Raw genomic sequence first — 23591 nt, 5'->3', positions numbered from 1 at the left:
ATTGGAGGTGTAGTGGACAGCAAAGGAAGTTACCTCAGATCACAATGGGATCTTGATCAGGTGGGCCAATGGGCTGAGAAGTGGCAGATGGAGTTTAATTTATTTAAAAGCTAGGTGCTGCATTTTGGCAAAGCAAATCTTAGCAGGACTTATACACTTAATGGGAAGGTCCTAGTGAGCGTTGCTGAACAAAGAGACCTTGCAGTGCAGGTTCATAGCTCCTTGAAAGTGGAGTCGCAGGTAGATAGGATAGTGAAGAAGGCATTTGGTATGCTTTCTTTTATTGGTCAGAATATTGAGTACAGAAGTTGGGAGGTCATGTTGTGGCTGTACAGGACATTGGTTAGGCCACTGTTGGAATATTGCATGCAATGCTGGTCTCTTCCTATCGGAAAGATGTTGTGAAAATTGAAAAGGTTCAGTAAAGATTTACAAGGATGTTGAGCTATAGGGAGAGGTTGGATAAGCTGGGGCTGTTTTCCCTGGAGCGTCGGAGGCTGAGGGGTGATCTTACAGCGGTTTATAAAATCATGAGGGGCATAGATAGGATAAATAGACAAAGTCTTTTCCCTGGGTGGCAAGTTCAGAAGTAGAGGGCATAGGTTTAGGTTGAGAGGGGAAGAATATAAAAGAGACCTCAGGGGCAACATTTTCACGCAGAGGGTGGTACGTGTATGGAATGAGCTGCCAGAAGAAGCGGTGAAAGCTAGTATAATTACAACATTTAAAAGGCATCTGGATGGGTTTACAAATAGGAAGGGTTTGGAGGGATATGGGCCGAGTACTGGCAGGTGGGATGAGACTGGGGTGGGATATCTGGTCGGCACGGACCAGTTGGACCAAAGGGTCTGTTTCTGTGGTGTACATTTCTAGGACTCTGACTATTCAAAATAGCTTCAGCAGGGTTGAGAGAAGATTACCAGCCATGTGTAAAATGAACTTTTAATGACCCTTATTAAATAAAATACTCCAGGCATATTCACAAAACGGAAATAAGTTCCTTTCTCTGCAATTCTTCAAGAAATAAGCCTGCCCAGAATCTTTATAACATGGTGAAGGACTGACAATATAGTTCCAAGTCAGGATGATGTGTGGTTTGGAGGGGACCACATAGGTGGTGGTATTCCTATGTATCTGCTGCTTCTTGGTGGTAGAGATCACTGGTTTGGAAGGTGTTGTTTAAGGAGCTGGTGAGTCATTGCTGTGAATCTCATCAATGGTAAACATTGCTGCCATGGTTCATTGGTGGTAGAGGAATAGACAATAGACAATAGGTGCAGGAGTAGGCCATTCAGCCCTTCGAGCCTGCACCGCCATTCAATATGATCATGGCTGATCATTCCTAATCAGTATCTTCTTCCTGCCTTATCTCCATAACCCTTGATTCCACTATCTTTAAGAGCTCTATCCAACTCTTTCTTAAATGAATCCAGAGACTGGGCCTCCACTGCCCTCTGGGGCAGAGCATTCCACACAGCCACCACTTTCTGGGTGAAGTAGTTTCTCCTCATCTCTGTCCTAAATGGTCTACCCCGTATTTTTTAAGCTGTGTCCTCTGGTTCGGCACTCACCCATCAGCGGAAACATGTTTCCTGCTGCCAGAATGTCCAATCCTTTCATAATCTTATATGTCTCAATCAGATCCCCTCTCAGTCTTCTAAACTCAAGGGTATACAAGCCCAGTCGCTTCAGTCTTTCAGTGTAAGGTAATCCCGCCATTCCAGGAATTGACCTCGTGAACCTACGCTGCACTCCCTCAATAGCCAGAATGTCTTTCCTCAAATTTGGAGACCAGAACTGCACACAGTACTCCAGGTGTGGTCTCACCAGAGGCCTGTACAGCTGCAGAAGCACCTCTTTGCTTCTATACTCAATTCCTCTTGTTATGAAGGCCAGCATGCTATTAGCCTTCTTCACTACCTGCTGTACCTGCATGCTTACCTTCATTGACTGGTGTACAAGAACACCCAGATCTCTCTGTACTGCCCCTTTACCTAAATTGATTCCATTTAAGTAGTAATCTGCCTTCCTGTTCTTGCCACCAAAGTGGATAACCATACATTTATCCACATTAAACTGCATCTGCCATGCATCTGCCCACTCACCTAACTTGTCCAGGTCACCCTGTAATCTCCTAACATCCTCATCACATTTCACCCTGCCACCCAGCTTAGTATCATCAGCAAATTTGCTAATATTATTGCTGATACCATCTTCTATATCATGAACATATATTGTAAAAAGCTGCGGTCCCAGCACGGATCCCTGCGGTACCCCACTGGTCACTGCCTGCCATTCCGAAAAGGAGCCGTTTATAACTACCCTTTGTTTCCTATCAGCCAACCAATTCTCTATCCAATCTAGTACTTTGCCCCCAATACCATGCGCCCTAATTTTACTCACTAACCTCCTGTGTGGGACTTTATCAAAAGCTTTCTGAAAGTCCAGGTACACTACATCTACTGGATCTCCCTCGTCCATCTTCAGAGTTACATCCTCAAAAAATTCAAGAAGATTAGTCAAGCATGATTTCCCCTTCATAAATTCACGCTGACTCTGTCCTATCCTGTTACTACTATCCAGATGTGCTGTAATTTCATCCTTTATAATAGACTCCAGCATCTTTCCCACCACTGAGGTCAGACGAACTGGTCTATAATTTCCTGCTTTCTCTCTCCCACCTTTCTTAAAAAGTAGTATAACATTAGCCACCCTCCAATCCTCAGGAACCGACCCCGAATCTATCGAACTCTGGAAAATAATCACCAATGCATCCACGATTTCCCGAGCCACCTCCTTCAGTACAATGGGATGTAGACCATCAGGCCCCGGGGACTTATCAACCTTCAGACCCAACAGTCTCTCCAACACCAAATTCTGGCAAATATAAATTCCCATAAGTTCAGGTCCTTCAGCCACTGTTACCTCAGGGAGATTGCTTGTGTCTTCCCCAGTGAACACAGATCTGAAGTACCCATTTAATTCTTCTGCCATTTCTTTGTTCCCCGTAATATATTCCCCTGTTTCTGACTTCAAGGGCCCAATTTTAGTCCTAACCATTTTTTTGCCTTGCACATACCTAAAAACGCTTTTACTATCCTCCTTTATATTATTGGCCAGTTTACCTTCGTACCTCATTTTTCCTCTGCGTATTTCCTTCTTAGTAATCCTCTGTTGCTCTTTAAAAGCTTCCCAGTCCTCAGTTTTCCCACTTATCTTTGCTATGTTATACTTTTTTCTCTTTTAACTTTATTTGTTTCTTAACTTCCCTCGTCAGCCACGGCCGCCCATGCATCCTCCTGGGATCTTTCTTCCTTTTAGGAATGAACTGATCCTGCAACTTCTGCATTATACAAAGAAATATCCGCCATTGTTCTTCCACGGTCATCCCTGCTAAGGTATTGCACCATTGAACTTTGGCCAGCTCCTCCCTCATAGCTCCATAGTTCCCTTTATTCAACAGAAGTACTGTCACTTCTGACTGTACCCTCTCCCTCTCAAATTGCAGATTGAAGCTTAATGTATTATGGTCACTACTTCCCAATGGCTCCTTCACTTTGAGGTCTCTGACTAATTCTGGTTCATTACACAATACCAGATTCAGAATTGCCTTCTCCCTGGTTGGCTCCAGCACCAGCTGCTCTCAGAATCCATCTCTGAGGCACTCCACAAAGTCTCTTTCTTGAGGTCCAATACCATCCTGATTCTCCCAGTCTACCTGCATGTTAAAATCCCCCATAACAACTGTAGTAACATCTTTGCGACAGGCCAATTTCAGCTCCTGATTCAAGTTACATCCGACATCCAGACTACTGTTTGGGGGCATGTAGATGACTCCCAAGAGGGTCTTTTTACCCTTAGTATTTCGCAGCTCTATCCACACTGACTCTATATCCCCTGACTCTAGGTCCCCCCGCGCAAGGGACTGAATATCCTCCCTTACCAACAAGGCCACCCTACCCCCTCTGCCCGTCAGTCTGTCCTTACGATAGCATGTGTAGCCTTGAATATTCATTTCCCAGGCCCTGTCCACTTGAAGCCACGTCTCAGTTATCCCCACAATATCATATCTGCTAATTTCCAAAAGAGCCTCAAGCTCATCCATCTTATGTCTATAGTATTTTTAATTTGTTACTGCCCTCACCCTTCCCATCAACCCCCATTTCACTCAACCTTACAGCATGATCCCTTTCCAAGTTTTCTGCCTCATTGATACAGTTGTCTTTCTTGACTTCTCTTGTTCTAACTTTCCCTTCAATTTCCTTTTTAAACATCCAGTTCCCCGCCCCCCCAGCTACTTAGTTTAAATGTAGTGGTGTTACAGTAAAAAACCTGCCTGCCAGAATGCTGGTCCCTAACCTATTAAGGTGCAAACATCTCTCTTGTAGAATTTATGCTTGCCACAAAATATACCCCAGTGATCCAAGAAATTAAATTCTTGCTTCATGCACCAGTTCCCCAACCACACGTTCAAGTCCATTATCTCCCTGTTTCTGGCCACACCTGCTCGAGGAACTGGAAGCAAACCGGAGATAACCACCTTGGACGTCCTGCTTTTCAGCCTTCTTCCCAGTTCTCCGAAGTCCTGCTGTAGTATGTTCTTCCTCTTCTTCCCGACATCATTTGTGCCGACATGTACCACCACCTCTGGCTCTTCACCCTCGTCCTTGAGGATTTCCTGCACTCTGTCCACAATGTCTTTCACCCTGGCACCAGGAAGGCAACACACCATCCTTAAATCCCGTCTGCAGCCACAAAAACCCCAGTCAGTTCCTCTCACGATGGAGTCCCCTATTACCACGGCTCTGTGCGATGTCCGACTCTTCCGCTCTGCCTCTGCGCCAACTTTTAATTGACAGACCTGGCCACCTTGCGAACTGGCAGTGTCATCAGTCTCTACTGTTTCCAAAAGATTCAACTTGTTCCTGACAGGTACTTCTCCCGGGGTCTCTTGCCTCTGTGTCCTCTCTGCCTTCCTCATCGTCTGCTCTCTTCTGCTCTCTTCTGGCATGATTGGTGTAATAACCTCGCTGAAGGTCTTGTCCAGAAAGATCTCGTTCTCTCGGATGGGCCTAAGGTCCTCGAGTTCTTTCATCAGCGCTGCAATAGGAAGTGAATTTTCAGATTCCAATCAAGAAGGCTGTTACATTTTTGATGTCATTGAACTTCCTGAATGTTGTTGGAGCTGTGCCCATTCAAGCAAATAGGTGTATTCCATCACACATCTGAAATGAGTCATGTCAGAGGGTGGACAGATTTTGAGGAGTCGGGGGGTGAATTGCTCAGCGCAGAATTTCCACTATCTGACCTGCTTTTGCAGCCACAGTATTTACACTGTTGGACAAATTCATTCCTGGTCAATGGTAACCCACAGGATGTTTGGTTAGTGGGAAATTAAGTAAGAGCAATGCAATTGAATGTCAAGGGACAATGTTTGAATTATCTTTTGTTGGCAATGATTATTGGCTGGCACATGTGTGGCATGAGTGTTACTTGCTACCAATCAGCTCAAGTTTAAATATTGTTGAGGTTTTATTGCAGAATGGATCAGTATTTCAAAGTCACAAATGGTGCCGTACACATTTTACATCACTTATTCCAGTCCAAATCTCTTCTTTAAGGGTTACAGACTAGCTGTGACAACCACGTCCAATTTTGAGCATCTTGCTGAAGAATGAGCCATTTAACAGCACGATTGGTGCTCCCAGCTATCACAGCAGTTAGTAAGTAACACAATACTAGCATGGGACCTGACCGGTAGACATTAATGCAAATTAATTCCACATCACAAATCCCCCACCCATTTTGAGGATACACAATTTAGCCTTTCTAGTATTTTCTTCACCAGCATTTGCCTTAGCTGTTGATCTTTTATTTGGGGATGTTGTTTTTTCTACATGGATGCACTGAATGTTTGGTGCGAAATGCAGAAGAAATAAAACTATTACCACACAGTCACTGCTTTTCAGTTGGATAATTAACATTGCAGTGGTTATGTGTGCCCTTAGCTCCAACCCTGTATCATATAGCAAGACAGCTGATGTTCATACAACATGAAGCAATGACCTTGTCCATTTTAGTTCAGAACATTTTTTACATATCTGAACTCATTTAAATAACAACAAAGGTGTTAACAGTACTACTCGTGCTGGCAGTAACCTCGTAACACAAAACTCGCTCTGTATTGGGAATCCGAAACAGCAAGCACCACTGCATTTGTGACCGTCAATAAAATTGCTTCTGTCTTTTCTATCACAAAATGTAAAGGTGAAAGCAAATGTGGCTCAGTGCCTGAAGTATTTTGCATTTTCCTCTGTACAAATATCAAGTGGTTTTGTTACTACTCATCTACACAGAGCTCATGTCGCGACTGATGAGATTTCAACCTTTAAGTATTGACATTCGTGAGATAGGATCTCCAAAGCTTGTCTGGGAACAGGGGGTACCTGAGCTTCCCAGCAGTATCTAAATGCATGGAAAGAATTCATGGTGGGCCAGGAGGCAAAATTTCTAACTCCTGTCAGATTTTGAAGATTTTGGAGGCCTTTTCTGCAAAAATACAAGAGCTAAAGCTTTCAAACATTACTCACATCCTTAACATCCACACCAATCCTAAAAGATATCGGAGCATAAACAGAAATATTTCTTCTTCTATTTGAGTTCAGGTAGACAGTGGAAGTATTTCAACCTCAGCTGACCAAAACTGACATAGCTTGCTGTAAATAACATAGAGTCGAATTTCCCAATCTAGTAAATTGAGCCCATTTAAAAACTGCATTCCTTCCCCTACATTACTGCTCAAACTCACTTGCATAACAACATACACCCAATCTATCATGAACCGTCACAGTTGGGCAGCATTTTTAAACACTTTTTAAAAAAAACTTTTGCTGAATATATTTTCTGATTTATTTGTTTAATGCAGCTAAAAAACATTGCTGCAAAAAATAACATTTTGAAACAGTGCCAATCCAGTGCCTGTAAATAATCCAAGTTCAAATTACTCAAAGTGACTTGAAGAAAAATTTTCTTATTGGATTGAGATAAAATACTCAGCTCCAATGTACAGGTAAAGTTGCCATAGTCTTAAGAGACCATAGCGCTGCTCTTAAATTAGAGAGAGAGAGATAGCTGGTGGTGGTTTAACCTGAGGGTCACCATGCGCTAGGTGAGGGGACAGGTTGAGAAGGAGAATCTTCGTAGTAACCTCAGTCAGTGCAGGAATTAAACCCATGCATTACTCTGTACCTCAAATGAGCCATCCAGCCAACTGAGCTAAACTGACTCCTGCTCCATAGTAAAACAAAATCAAAAATTTTTCTAATTACCTATTCATGTCTAGTGGCACTTGAAAGTTCCAGCTTAATTTCTGGAGCCTCTTCAAAGGCCTGCAAACTAGTGCCAGTAGTGGAAAATCTCAGTGATAATTAATTTACCCTGGAGGTGTGGGCAATTTTGTGGGTATAGCCTGTTTATAGTGTGATGCTTTTAAAACCAATGTAAAACTGCACGTATTCAAACTGCATTGAATGCAATTTGAACTTAAAAGTCTATGATCTTTTGTACCCAGTTACATGATAAAGGGGGCATTTACATCTGCAGGCCATAATACAACACCACTATTGTCTTCTTTGAGTGAATATTGAAAATACAGGGAACTTGCTGCAAACTTAACAGAGTATAATTTGCACATCATGATACATGTGTAAATCTCCCAGCAATTTTAGTGAAGAAATTTATGCTTCTGTGATGTCAGTCAATTTCTCAAGTCCACTAAAGGAATAATTGAAACTGTGGAGTATTTCCTTCAAGTAGTAAATTGCTCTTAAATATTTAAATATTATGTGCTTTTACAGATTTCTTCGTTTCCTGTTCCCCTTGTTTCCAAGTTGCTCTCAGTTTAATCTTTCTTTCCCACTCCTTGTTTCTCTTTCTGGACCTAATTTGACTTGAATTGCTCCTATATCCTTCTCTGATATTCCTCTATTTAATACTTCGTCTTTAAATCACATTGGTTAAAGAAACAAATTGTTACTCATCATCCACCAACGTCCCAGATGTTGCTCAGCTGTGCCATTGTTAAATTGTATAATTCATGGCATAAACATAATTGGAGCTGAAAGGTAAGATGGCTCCATTCCCACAAATTCTGGCCATTATCAACATATTCATGATATATTTAATAAGCTAAACCTGTAATAATTAATGGTATTTTAAAAACCTTACATTACTAAGGTTACAATCATTTAACTACAGAATAAAAGTTGACGTATATGGGACAGAATTTAAAGAACAATGTGTAGCGATTAGAACAAGGGCCATATGGATCTAATTTGAGTATGAGATCCCTGATTGGGGTTGTTAACCTGAGCCAATCAAGGAATCCTGGCTGACAGAGATAAACAGGAATCTCAGAGATTGTCAGTCATCTAGGAACTGGCTCTGAGCTAGCTGGTCTGAGCCTATATACTGTGCATGCATAAATAAAGGGTGACTTGGTGACAGGATATCAGCCTCGATGGAGTTATTTCCCAATGTTCGGAAAAAAGCCATGTAAAGCTTGTGCAATTATATTCAGTAATTGCAATTTAAAAAAAAACACCAATGAAGTGAGAATCCATATGCAAGATTTCCATAGTTCCAATGTTCAGCTTTGTAACAAATATCTTCTCTCACTGATTGCAAAATTTTACAAAGAAGTACTATAAGACATTATAATGCTTTACAAACCTTCCACTAATATAAAAACTACTTATGACATGGATTTAGAGAAATATAATCATTATGTAATTTTACTTACTGAGGCATTTGAATATTTATAGTTATTTATGAACTGTAACAGAATAAGATAAAATATCTACTCTGTTAAGTAAGATGTCATTAATTGACGATGAAGCTTACTGATTAGTACGTTGTTCTTGTCCAACAAACAGATTGACACGGCTTAGGCCTGTGCGTGTTCCCAGAAAAGAAACTTCAACACCTTTGTCAGCATTTCTGGAAGAAGATGTCCCAAACAGTAAGTACGGTTAAAACACAACAACAATCAATCCACACTAAAGAAAGATCCATATCACAACTGCAAGTATGAAGAACTCCTATTGCTATCCTATCCCCCTCTATTCAATGAATATGTTGTAAGATAATACCATAGAAAGAAAGCTGAAAGAAATCAAATGAAGCATGAAATAAACAAAAAGGAGAAAAGTGATGAAAATGAAAGACTGTATTTGTCCTATTTGATTTTGATATAAAAATACTATTAGTTTTATTTGTGAAATATATTAATAAATATTTATTAAAATGTCTCAATATCTTACAATGTGGTGCTGCATTAAGATGATATTTGTTTTAATGAGATTCAGTTCAGCTGCATTTTACAGCCAAGATCGAGTATATGTAAACACTGAACAAAAGTAGGGATAGAAGTAGCCAGTTCTGTCATTCAATAACATTGTGCCTCAACTTCTACGTCCTATCTCCATTCTCCTTTGTGCCAAGAATCTATTGATCTCAGGTGTGAACTTCTTTTATTTTTTCATGGGATGTAAGGATCCTTGGGAAGTCCACATTCGCTCTGACTGAGCATTCACAATTCATCCAGGCTAGAGAGTTCCAAAGATTCACAAACCCCTGGATGTAGAAATTTAATAGAGAAACATAGAATAGTTACGACAACTAGAGAAAAAAAAATACAAAACTAGCAGCTCTGATGATTTATCAGGTCCAGGAGACGTCTCATCAACAGAAAAGGTTCTTAAAGAAATTGGCTGTAATCTTCCAAAATTCCCTAGATTCTAGGAAGGTTCCATTGGAATGAAAATGTAACACCTCTGTTCAAGAAAGCAGGGAGACAGAAAACAGGAAGCTATAGGCTGGTTGGTTTAATATCTGTCATTAACCAGAAGATGTAGAAATTGAAATATGCCATTTGGCTCACTGAGTCTGCTCTACCATTCAATGAGATCATGACTGGTCTGAATCCTCAACTCAACTTTCCTACCTGTTCCCATTAACCCTTGATTCCCTTTGATACTGATTAAAGATCTATCTCAGCCTTGAATATACTTAATAATCCAGATTCTCCAGCACTCTGTAGTAAAGACTTTATGATGATTTTACACACTTTGTTCTAAATATCTAATACCTTATTTTGACACTGGCCTAGATGGTTGAAGAATCAATTGTGTTTCCAAAACAATGATTAGCACTAAGATCCATTTATAACAGAACAAACTTTTACAGGTTTACGGGTTGAGGAATTGGCATGGTGGATAATCTAACTCCCAGAAGTGGGAAACCCAAACACAACAAGGCCACATGAACTCTGTGGTGCCTTCAAGCTGCTCCCAGTTTTTCTGGAGCAACAGACTGATCCCAACCTAAGTTATGAATCCTTGGAAAGGTTTTTAATACTTTTGAAGGGTGGACAAAGTCCGTAAAGCTATGAAACTATGATGTTGTTTCAATGGACAGTCCTCTAAAAATTGAAACACATTGACCATCTGCGGATGAACAAAAAAAAAACTGTTCTTGCAGCTTCCAAAGACATTTATTGGCATAACCTTCAGTGTTATTATAGCATTACTAATGCTTTGGTCCTTTTCAAAATCTTAAATTATAATAGTGGGAGGTAGTACATTCAGTTTGATTGATAGTTCAAAGAGTTATTAAGGGATTAGTTACCTTTTATATGGACGTTTGAATTCATTGATTGTTTTAACAAGAAGTAAATATTGAGTGAACATATTAAATGGGATTTCATGAATACAAGTTTTGAACTTTATTTCATTTCATCTCAGCATGACTCCTGAGGCCTGGCCTGCCTATGGTGGATATTATGTAAGTTGGCACTGGGTGTAGGGCAAAGGGTCATGGTGGGAAGATGAATTGGCACTAAGTTGACCCGAGGAATCTTGGAGGAGGGTAAGAGCATTGAGGGTGAAGGTTAATAGGTCACATGTAGGGGTGGTGTAATGGGGGAGGGGGAGGGGAAACAGCAATATGGGTTTCAGGCCAAGTGGGGGTGGGTTGTAAGATGAGTTAGCATGAATTGTCATGTATGGGCAAGGGAAATGGGTGGGAGCACTGAGGGCTACAGGGCTAATGTTCAAAAAGCAAATATACTGAAGTCCTAGAGAATTCAGCCAGAGTTTTTAAGTAGGCCACCTTGGCAGCTGCTGTGACCACACTGATCTGTGTCCAGTACTGGTAAACTTAAATTTATCTCAGAAGTCAAAATCCAGATCATTATATCTTTTGCTGTTAGATTACTCAGGTAAGGGAAATAACCTTGCAGCATCAATCCTGTGAAGTTCTCAAACAATTTTCTATCAATCAATGAGATGTATTCTTATCCTTCTGAACTCCAGAAAACATAGATTCATTTGACTCAATCAAAGGAAAATTGTTGGAGATCAACCATTTTTGTCCCAAGAGTTTCTCATGTAGTCTTTGAACCAAATATCTTCATTCATCTCACTAAAGACCTTCCTTCCATCTTAAGGTTAGAAGTGGGAATATTCGCTAATGATTGCACAATGTTCTGCAGCATTCTCAATGCCTCAGATACTGAAACAGAAAATGCAGAAAGACCTGGAAAACATTTACACTTGGGATAATAAGTGGCAAGTCACATTCATGCCACAAGTCATTTTTATGTCAGGCAATAACCACTTCCAGAAAGGGAGAATCTAAACACAATCCCTTTGATAATGAAAGGGATTATTATCGCTGGATTTCACTGTGGCTGTGTCAAAATCCTGGATTTCCTTCCCTTAAGGCATATGGGACAACCCACAGAAGGTGGACTTCAGTGGTTCATGAAGACAGCTCATCACCACCTTCTCAAGGGAATCCATGATGTGGAGGTGCTGGTGTTGGACTGGGGCGGACAAAACCAGAAGTCACACTACACCAGGTTATGGTCCAATTAGTTTATTTGAAATCATAAGCTTTTGAAGCAATGCCCTTTCATCGGGTGATTTCAAATAAACCTATTGGACCATTAGTTGGTGTCATGTGACTTCTGACTCTCTCAAGGGGAAGTAAGGATAGGCAATAAATGGTGGACAGCTGGGAAACCTACATCTCACAAATGACTAAAAAAACTCCTCCACTATTACCAATTTGGTAACAAGTGCCTTGAATAAAAAACTTAACTTTCTCCTCATCCCAGGAATCAATTTCATGGACCTTCATTGGATCCTGTCTGGGGAAAGTATGTCCTTTCTTATACATGGCAAGTCGGGTGTAGTCTTACTAAAGTCTTATATAATTACAGCAAGAGTGCCCCACTGTTATACACCAAGCCTCTTGTGATAAAGACTAAAATATCATTTGCTTTCCTAACTGCTTGTTGTACTTGCATTTAATTTTTTGTGACTTGTGCAGGAACATAAAAAATCCTCTAGATACCAAAATTTATGAGTCTTTCACATCCTAAAAAGTAATCTGCTTTTTCATTCATCATTCCAAAGTGCTTCATTTTTGTATAATTCTGTAATGTTCTGCAAAAGAACAACTGGCACTTGGAAGATGCAGTTGTGACTGGGTGGTGAAACAGCAAATTACTTCCACTTTCAAGTCACTGCATTTATTTTTGCAGATCACAATGTGAGGTCCTCAAAATGGAGAGATCAAATATAGATTAGTTGACCCTTTTACTGTTCACCTCTGTTCAGTTTGCACTTATGATCTATAGCTTCCAGCTTCCTGTGATTTTAATTCTTTGCTCTGTTCCTAATCTGACCTCTCAAAATCAACCTCCTATACTGTTCCAAGAAGGCAGAATGTAAGCTCAAGAAATAACTTGCCATCTTTGGACTCTGCATTTCACTGTCATCTGGATTCAACATCGAATTCAACAAGTTTAGATTGTAATCTCTATCATTGTTTTTGTTTTTGGATGACAGTTGCTGGTAATCTTTTTATAATTACACCTCCCCATGGCACATCTTTTGTTTCTTTACAAGTCATTTTATCCCCCACCCCTCCACCCCTTTTGTCTTGCATCATCATTCCATTTGTAATCTAACTCCACTGTAACTTCTGCTAACTACTGGAAAGATATCAGGAATGGTTGTGTAAATGGCTTGACTTGCACTTTGATCCCCATCTAAAATCTTCATCTGATCATCACAGACATTCCACCAACAGTGGTTGGGGGCTTACCCTGTGATAAGCCTATTTAGGGGCTCTATCCTTACAGAGGGATGCAGCATCAGAGGAGGGGTAGCCGTTTGAGTTCCATCTCCTGTTTTAGCTGTTGTCCCGGTACCTGCAACTCCCAATCCATGATGCTCATCCCACAATACCTCACCTGTAGCCAGTATCTCTTAGTGGTCCTCAGCCTTTGTGGGTACTACCAGCAACAGCCATCACTCCTGCTAGTGCTGCTGAGAACCTTACTGTTGCTGGCTTCTGGTTGGCCAGCAGCTTTCAGGATTGGCATCTCAATCCTGGTCTCTGGATTTGTGAAATGCCTGCAGCTGCCCAGCCAGAGAGACTCTTAATACAGTGGGTCATCTTCAAAGGAAGGGACATAAACTCTCCTGGCTCTTCAGTAGGTAAGCAGCATCCCATTTGTCTATATTTAATGTTACCCCATCTATATATTTCTCACAACAATATCAACCATACATCACCTCATCTGTCTGTATATGGGAACTTTATTGTTCTGAAACTTGTTACAGTAGTGTATTTGATTAACAGACTAATGGCAGTGCAACAACAGCTTAAATAAGGATAAAAAGCAATGAAAGTGAGGTTAAAATTAGGAGAAATTTGAAATAACTAACAGGATAATGAAAAGTACCAATACAAAACAAAAGGTTTTTGTTTCGATTGTTATTTTCAATAAGTTAAGAAAGCTGTATACTTACTCAGATCTGTTCAGAGCTAAGCTGGTCCAATAAGCTTCTAAAGGTGCTGTCACTACAGCATCAAAAAGTACTTCCTGGATTAATTCTTTGTCACCTATAGATATATAATTAAAGCATTCTTTTTATATTTCATATTTATGTTCTCTTGCAGAATAAAATATTAATGCTCAGAAAATTTGGACTTACATTGTAGATGCGGCTCTTTTCCCGTGAGGAATAGTTTGACAGCTTCAAGCTGAAAGAGGTTACGATATTGAGGATGTATGCCTATATTACAATAATTCCTGAAATCAGACAAAAAAATCCATTTCATCAAGTTAGCATCAAATCTATACAAGGATTCTTTATCAGAATATGCTTATATACAAGTTTTTAAAAACCCTATCCGTGTTCTAGTCTAAATTCTCCACCTTGCTTTGCGCCCAGCGATTTATTGCTCTGCAAATTAGTTCAGGTTAGTTTTAAAGTGACAAATTGATGGCACACCAGGCAGTTGATCAAGTATAGATCACTACCCTCTTTTCCACTGCTTTGTGCTAAGTGAGTGAATCACCATTAGCTGTAACACAAGAGGAAGATCATACCTTTTATCTACGCCATGTTCTTCGTGACCTGCAACACATTATCAATGAGGACGAGCACCTCACCAAGACCATCCCCACCCCTCCACTACTTGCCTTTAAACAACCGCCAAACCTCAAACAGATCATTGTTCTTAGCAAGCTGCCCGGCTCTCAGGACAACGCCATACAACCCTGTCACGGTAGGCACTGCAAGACGTGTCAGAGTGTGGACATGGATACCACCATTACATATGGCGACACTTCCCACCTTGTACATGGCAGGTAATCATATGACTCAGCCAACATTGTCTATCTTATACGTTGCAGGCAAGGATGCCCTGAGGCATGGTACATTGGGGAAACCAAGTAAAGGCTACGACAACGGATGAATGGGCACTGTACAACAATCAACAGATAGGAGGGTTCCCTCCCAATTGGGGAACACTTCAGTGGTCCAGGACATTCGACCTTGGACCTTCGGGTGACCATCCTCCAAGGCGGACTTCGGGACAGGCAGCAGTGAAAAGTGGCTGAGCAGAGGCTGATAGCTAAGTTCGGTTACCATAGGGAGGGCCTCATCTGGGACCGTGGATTCATTTCACATTACAGGTGATCACTATTGCACTATATACACACACAGACACTCCTACACACACACACACACACACACACACTTACAGACTCACACATGTACCCCCTCACAGACTTAAGACACTCTACACTCACTACACACATACACTTTCTCACACTCACAACCCCCAACCCAGACAGACACACACACAGACAGACAAAGACCCACATGCACACATATTTTGTGGGGTGAATTTGTATTTGTAGAGGTACATTGCACTTTGCTCAAAAACTGCATGCATTCATGTAAAATTGTGAGCTCAAAAACTGCATGAATTCATGTAAAACTCAGTTATCTCTCTTTTTAGATTAAAATCAATCTAAACATCATGGCATAGACAGAGAACACAAGAGGCTAACACCTTCAACATATTGTCTAGCTATCACCCATTGTTAATAGCTAACCCGAGAATGCAACTTTAAAAAAAAGGTTTTGTGATTTACACATGAAAGAAGTGAAACTATCATGGTATTCAAACAGCTGAAAGACTTAATCAATTTTTCAATGTATAATTTCAGTTACATCACACTGTAAATTTTTGCTATAAATTCTGTGTGTTAGGATTGAGCCCTTCACTATCACCTGATGAAGGAGCGACGCTCCGAAAGCTAGTGCTTCCAATTAAACCTGTTGGACTATAACCTGGTGTTGTGTGATTTTTAACTTAGAAAAACATGGAATAGTTTTTTTTTATCTTCTCTTTTGGTTTATTTTATGTTCTTCTTTCTCTTAATTCAATCTTTTCTTCCTTCCGTTGGTTTACTTTCTGCACATGATTTAGCATTGAAATAATTAATCCAATTGATACTTGCTGCATGCCTCAGTAAGGATTCTTCATGTTGATGGCTTAAGGAGCTGAACAGTTGTTTGCCCTGTTTACACAGGTCTCAGGTCCCTGGTGAGGGCACTAACCTGAAATGAAATTCAGATCACTGCAAGTCCCAGTTCTTAGGTCATCAAAAATCTCTGAACAGACGTATGTGTAATAGGTGGTTGATGCTCTTGACCAGAAAATCTTGGCTATTGTACTCCAGAATAATGGATAAATAACTAATTTTCCTGACTGGAAATCTGCAGGTTACCACTATACATTTAAAAATGTGACAGACAGAGAGTTAACATTCTGTTAGGTTGCATATCTCAACACCCAAGAATATGTTTTCAGTATTATCTTCCTTGCTTAGAATTTGGACCCATGTTATAGAATCTTCCTGTCAGATGATGTGTTGCTAATTTACTTTGTGTATAAATCTGAGTCATGTTTCCTCGTCTGAACAGAAGTGTTCACTTTGAGATCTTTACAGATTTGAGAACTGTCAATATTCTGAAATCTGTCAGAAATGAAAAATAGTCTCCGCCTCCCCACAAAATCCAATTTTACTTGTCTATTAGTTGGACAGGTCAAGAGCATATAATGATTGTCTGAACCATTCTCAGTGCTTGGCTCCATGATAAAAAGTAGTCATTGTTCTTGAATAAAAACAGAAAATGCTGGAGAAACTCAGCAGGTCTGGCATCATCTGTGCAGAGAAAAAGAGTTAATGTTTCGAGTCCAGTGACCTTTCATCAGAACCGAAAGCAGTTGGGAAATGGTGGTTTCTATGCAGGTGCCAGGGGTTGGGGGAAGGAATGAATTGAATAGCTGGAAATAGTACCCTGAGAGTGAGAAAGAGAAAGGGAGAAGCAGATGAAAAGATGATAAGCTGAGTGAGGCAGATAAATGCTGAATGGGGAAAATAGGAAATGTGAATAGTTGAAAATGTTGGGAGCAACCTGTACAGAACAGGATTTGGGGGAGTGGGAGTGGATAACAAACATGGAGGAAGGTGCTCACTCTCCAAAATTGTTGAATGCAATGTTAAAGTCCTAAAGGCTGTAAAGTACAGAGGCAGAAGGTGAGGTGTTGTTCTTCCAGCTTGCATTGAGCCTCACTGGACCACTGCAGCAGGCCTGAGACAGAAATGTTGGCATTGCACATGTTAAAGTGGCTGGCAACTGTCAGCTTTAAGTCACTTTTACAGATGGAGCAGAGGTGTTTTGCAAAGTGATGACTCAGTCTGGATTTTGTTTCCACACTGAGACCACACTGTGAGAAGCAAATACAGTAGACTAGATTGGATGAAATGCCGGTAACTTGCTGCTTTACTTGGAAGGTGTGTCTGGAGCTTTGGACAGTGAGGAGTGAGGAGGTATATGGGCAGCTGTTACACATTCTGCGAATGCATGGGAAGTTGTCATGGGGTGGGTGAAGAGGTATTGGGAGAGAAGGAGTGTGGATCAAGGTGTCTATGAGTTCCTGTGGAATGCTGACAAGGGAGGGGAGGAGAATATGTGTCTGGTAGTGGCATCCTACTGGAGGTGGCAGAAATGGTGGCTTATGATCCTTTGGTGGGGTGCTATATGAGGACCAAGGGGAGCCTATTACTGTGGAAGGCAGGGGAAGGGTCGAGGGCGGAAATGTGGGAAAATGTTTGAACATGGATCAAGGGTCTGTCAACCACGTTAGCAAGGAATCCTCAGCTAAGGAAACATGTGGGTATTTCTGAGTCTCCTCTGTGGAAGTCAGTATCATCAGAACAGATGCGAAAGAAACTGGGAGAATGGAAGCAGGGTGTGAGGATGTGTAGTTGAGATAACTGGGAATTGGAGGGATTGTATTGAATATCAGTGCCCAGCCTATCCCCAGAAATAGAAACAGCGATGTCAAAGGAAGAGAGGAGTCAGAAGTGGACCAGGTCAATGTGAGAGAAAGATGGAAAATTGGAAGGAAAATGAATGAATTTTTCCAATTCCAGATGTGAAAGGGAAGCAGCACCAATTATGTCATCAATATGCTGGAGAAAAAGTTGTGGGAGGGACCCAAGAGAGTTGGAACAAGGGATGTCCATGTATGCCACAAAGAGACAGGCATAACCGGGGCCCATGGCCTTTGACCTGAAGAAAGTGGGAGAAATTAAAAGTAAAAGTGTGAACCAGTTCAGCCAGGTGGAGGAGGGCGATGGTGGATGGAGACATTCAAGGAAGAAGTGGAGAGCCGTCAGACCATCCTGACGGAAGATGGATGTCTGGAGGGATTGCAGGTCCATGGGGAAGAGGAGGTCACTGGTGCCAACAAATTGGAAATTTTGAAACTGATGTAAACTGTCAGAGAAATCTTGGATTGAAGTGGGAAGAGACTGAATAACGGGAGGAAAAGATTGAGTCAAGGTAGAAGTAAGTTCCATGGTGCAGGAACAGGCTGAAACATTGGGTCTGCCAGGACAGTCCTCATTGTGAATTTTGAAAAAAAAGGTAGAAGTTGGCTGTACAGAGTTCAGCAACTGAGGTGGGAAGCTAAGGGGTGTGGTGGAGTTGGGTCCAGACTGTGGTGCTGGAAGGACACAGTCGGTCAGGCAGCATCCACGGAGCGGGAGAATCAATGTTTCGGGCATAAGCCCTTCATATTCCTAACATGCTGTGTCTTTCCAGCACCACGCTCTCGATTCTGATCTCCAGCATCTGCACTCCTTACTTTCTCTTAGTGTGGGGGAGGTAGCAGGCTTTGGGAGGGGTTGGGGGAGAGATCTTCAGATGAGATGAGGTCAGTGACAATCATGGTTTTCTTGAAGATGCTATTTCAAATTAATTTATGCTTAAAGTCAGCTTGCACTACACTTTAGCAGAATTGCTGAAGCACAGTTTTTGATTTTGCTTACAAAAGCTAATTGCAGTTGCCTGGGGTATGGAGGAGAATAAAATCTGGGAAGTAAGTATTTACCCTACAGGTATCAGTCTTTTTCTGCAGATAATGTTAGCAGAACTGAAAGGACCAGAATTTGCTTTCAAAAGGGGCAGCAAGATTGACAGCAGTCATTATTTATGCAAAACAAAATCCAGCAATTTTAAGTGACAGAGAAATGTGAACTTAAACCTGATATTTAGAAGTTGAGCCTTTTCAATATTAATTTCATCTTGCAGGCTGCCTCATCAATGAAACACATGAAATGGCGTAAAGTTGCTTCAATGCATGGTTGATCTGAATTAAACTAACCACAGAGATTTATGTCTTAACATTTCAAGTCTAGGTATCCTTTCAATATGCTAAGTTTAATTACTGCCAGTCAGCTTCATGGGCACTGAAAATTATTCATCTCAATTGACTTTCATTCATTCATGTCTTAATTGTTGGAGAATTTTCACAATATATTTATTTTGTTTTCCGTTCTACCCTCTGTTTCAGTATTAATTAAATCTCTCTTTCCATGTCTTATTTCTTTTTCCATACTTGATTTGACATTGAACTCACCTGTACAAATTTACACTTCCTCTCAGTTCTTGCATTTTTTAATTTTACAATCCTCCAGCTAAGGCAACAGCTCAAACTTGCAACAATGTGCTATTCAAAAATATTTAAGCATAGATGTGCAAATTATGCTATTGCAGAAAATAATGACACATGGTCTCTTACCATTCCTCCATCAGTGTTAAATCAGGATGATCCAGGTCATGCAAACCTTAATGAAGAACAAGCCAGCAATTAAAATAAATGACTACTATCATTCACAAAGATTCATATATAATATTGTCATCTATCTATGTATGAAAGTATAAATTTAAGCAGTGCTGAAATTAGGCAGCAACCTAAGATTTTACAGGACGGCGTTTTTGGATTGCAGTTAAAAGCAGGTACAGACAAGGTATATTTGATATTAATTTGAGTCTATTGTGTTTTGTGTCATAACTTTCAGGTAATCATTTCTACTTGGCCTTGGGAATGCAATGATGAGCCATCTCTTGAATACAAGTGAATAGTTTACAAGGCCATGTTATCACTGACAATCATTTGCATTTAATATTTTATGTATGCGACAGTAGCATAGTGGTTATTATATGGGACTAGTAATTCAGGCATCCTCATTATTAATCTGGAAACATGAGTTCAAATTACATCAGCTGAGGAATGTAACTTCAGAAAAATTAAACAATAATCTGGAACAAAAAGCTGGGGCTAGTTCAAAAGAAAAACTCAGAGATTGTCATAAAAAGCTATTGGTGCATCAATGTCATCACCCAGACTAGTCTAGATGTGACTCCAGACAAGAACAATGCAGTTAACCGTAAGTGTCCTTTACAATAGCCTAGTAAGCCATTCATTTGTATTCAAAGTGTTAGCTCATCATCACCTTCCCAAGAGCAATTAAGAACAGCCAATAAATGCTTACCAAGCCAGCAATGCCCACATGCTGTGAATAAAAAAAGTCACACAGCAGTTTATAGAAATTCTAATGATAGCCAATTTACATTTCACTGATTTGCAAATTTTTGAATTAAGTATTTGGTATTAATTAAGTTATTAACATTAATAATATTAGCAGTTATTTGACAGTTCAGTTCTAGCTTCAACATTGAGAAATTACTTTTTGGAAATACACTAGTTTTCTGAAAATCATGTCACAAAGTACAATGGGCTCCATTTAAAATAAGCATGCCTTTTCTGCTCCTGTGTTTAGGTGCAATCCAAGCATTAATGTCCAGTAAAATCAAACAGTTTGCTGCTAGTTTGAGCATGAGTCTAATAATTGATTTGATTTATTATTGTCATATGTACTGAGACACAGTGAGAAGTAGTGTATTGCATGCTAACCAGACAAATCATACCTTACAAAGGTTGGTGCACATTAGTACGTGTACTTAAACATTGGTATCTTCTACCTGATGGAAGAAAGTGGAAAAGAGTACATCTGGGGTGGGAGGGGCCTTTGATTATGTGGGATGCTTTCCTGAGGCAGTGGGAAGTGTAGATGGAGTCAGTAGAAGAAAGGCTGGTTTTCGTGATGGACTGGACTGCATTTACCACTCTGGTGGGTATCAGTGGCTTCTATCCAACTCAGGGAGTAAGTTTTACATTGTTTAGGTCATTTGGAGCTACTTTTTAAAATTCCTTTCTTTATTTCATTTGATACTTATGCTTTCATGAATCTTTGCAACAGTTGTTAATTAATCTATTATTTTCCTTCCCAACTCCTCTACTCATATTTGTGTTTGCTAACTGAAATCCTCTGAGCTGAGCTGTTTGGAAGATGACCAGGATCTTTGGAATGAATCAACACACTTTCCCATGCCTGAGGAGTGCTCATTGCAGCCCCTTTGACGTCTATACCTCTGTGTTTACTGTGTTTGATGAAATTTACCCTGTTTGGAAGATTTCATACTGATGGTGTCTTCCCTTCTGTAGAAAATGCAGCACTAGCAAAATCTCTTCAACTTTGCAATAATGTTTGAGAGACAAAAGGTAAACTTAAAAGTTAATAAAACATCAGACTTTAATTTGAGAGGGCTGGAATAAGTAAAAAGAGTAGAAATGATTTTACAGTAGCTCAATGCTCTAATTAGACTTCTTCTGGAGTGCTGAGCATCATACATCAAGAAGGATTTAAGAAAAAGTATTTGGAATTAACCTGAAAAGAAATATTTTGAAACACCTCTGGAGCAGGTGAGGCTTGAACAAGAATCTTCTGGCACAGGGTAGGGCTTCTATCACTGCACCAAAAGGCCCTCTGAAGGTCTTTTTTGCATTTAATGATTTTGGAGAGGGTGCAGCACAAATTTATCAAAATAATACTGGGACTAAAAAGGATCATTACGAGGCTAGGTAATTAATAGCCTTGAATTCTTTGAAAATAGATTATCATAAGTAAATTCATTGATTTATTTCAAGTTTTGGAAAAAAAATCTATTATTTTCTGGCATGTGGGCAAACTAACTAGACCAGCATTAATTATCCATCTCCAATTGACCTTGGGAAGGTGATGGTGAGCTGCCCCTTGAATTACTGCAGTCTTTGCGGTGTAAGAATATCTGAGTTGTGTGAAAAGGAGCTCTAGTTTTGATTCAAGGGATATGACAATACAATTCCATGTCAGGATGGGTGTGTGGCTCAGTGAAAGAATTTCATAGTGTGGGTAGGGACAAATAATTTCCATGGCAGGGGATTATGCAAGAGAAGGACTGAAATAACTGCACTGAGGCCAGTATCCCAACACCAAGTCACCACTTATTTACACATGCACAGTACATGGACTCTGATCAGCCAGCTCAGAACCAGTCCCTAAAGTGAGGAGAATCTCTGAGACTCCTGTTCATTTAAAAAAAAAATTTTTACATAGAAAGTCCTTGACACTGATCCAGCTCCCTCAGAGCCATTGTCAGAGTTTCAGGAATGTCTGACAGTTCTGTCCTTTTTTCTTCTATAACTCCACAGAGGCTGGTATCCCATCACCAAGTCACCCTTTAATGATACGTGGAGAGTCCTTCACGCTGATCCAGTTCCCTCGGAGCCAGCTCTCAGAGTGTCAGGGATGTCTGAAACTCCTGTCCTTTTTTTGACACTCCTTTTTTATTCTTTTCTCTTTTCACTTTTTAGCTCTCAGAATCAACAGGATGTCTGAGCCTCCTGTTTACTTTCCCCTTTTTTATTTTCTTACACTACCACCTGACAGCATTCAATTAGATCATGGTTGAGTTGTATCTGAACTCCATCTACCCTCCATGATTTCTTAAATCTTAGTATCCTTGCCTCGAAAAAAATCTATCAATTTCAATTCTGAAATGTTCCACTGACATAGCCCATTCAACCTTTTCAGGGATAGTGACAGCGGTAGTGTTTATTTTTACCCCACATCCATGTCATGTGCGTGCAAAACATGTGTGCCAACCTTTATTTATATTCCACCACCAGGAAGAAAGGAAATACCCGAGTTGCCAGTGACAAGCAGTGCCCTTTCAGAGGGCAATGCTGCATGAACAAATAGTGAAGGGGAGGGCAGGGATTAGATCCTGTTTATAGCTGTAAACCAGGAATCCCTGATTAGCCCAGGTTAACAGCCCAAATCAGGGATATCATACTCAATGAGATCTACCTGGACCTTGTTACAATCACTACAGGGGAATAGCCTTAAAATTAGAGATGGACAATTGAAGGATGATGTCAGAAAGCAATTCTTCACAAACACTGTCGAAATCTGGACCCGTATCCCTGAAAAGATTGTATGGTTTATTTCAGTGGTACATTTCAGAACTGAACTTGATAGATGTTTTTCGAGGCAAGGATACTAAGATTTAAGAAATCGGGAAGGTAGATGGAGTTCAGACACAATTCAACCATGATTTAATTGAATGCTGTAAAAAATTGAGGGGCTAAATTACCTCCAGTTTCAATGTTCTGATATTTGAATATCTGATATTCTGTGACATGGCTATTTGCAATTTCCTGCGTCACAGAAAGTTTTTTGTGAAAGAAATGTCAGGTTAACCAAGAACAAGTGTAACTTTCTTAGCTCCAACTGACAAGATGATATCAATGCCTTCTACATTTTGTGGCATATTCAATTGTCAGTTCTTGTGTGGAGTTGTATCATAAGGATCTATGTCAGGAAAGAAGCAGAAGCCAAGCTCTACAACCTATAGAGATAGTAACAATCAGATATGCCATGTGGTCATGACCCAGATCATACGCTGGGACCATCTATAGACATG

The 23591-nt window shown here is 40.3% G+C and overlaps 1 protein-coding gene across 2 annotated transcripts in view; it reads right to left on the bottom strand.

Moving 5' to 3' along the window:
- cacna2d3a (calcium channel, voltage-dependent, alpha 2/delta subunit 3a) overlaps positions 1–23591 on the bottom strand; it is a 950991-nt gene that overhangs the window by 247856 nt on the left and 679544 nt on the right. For both annotated transcript variants that reach the window (XM_072582307.1, XM_072582308.1), the window contains 4 exons: positions 19525–19570; positions 14070–14167; positions 13884–13977; positions 8902–8997 (listed from right to left, as the gene is read on the bottom strand). In XM_072582307.1, the coding sequence (XP_072438408.1) occupies positions 8902–8997; positions 13884–13977; positions 14070–14167; positions 19525–19570 (334 nt within the window). The remainder of the gene's footprint in view (positions 1–8901; positions 8998–13883; positions 13978–14069; positions 14168–19524; positions 19571–23591) is intronic.

The sequence above is a fragment of the Chiloscyllium punctatum genome, chromosome 12 (genome assembly GCF_047496795.1).
Source record: "Chiloscyllium punctatum isolate Juve2018m chromosome 12, sChiPun1.3, whole genome shotgun sequence".
NCBI classification, from domain to species: domain Eukaryota; kingdom Metazoa; phylum Chordata; class Chondrichthyes; order Orectolobiformes; family Hemiscylliidae; genus Chiloscyllium; species Chiloscyllium punctatum.
This window is presented reverse-complemented; position numbering and strand designations above follow the sequence as displayed.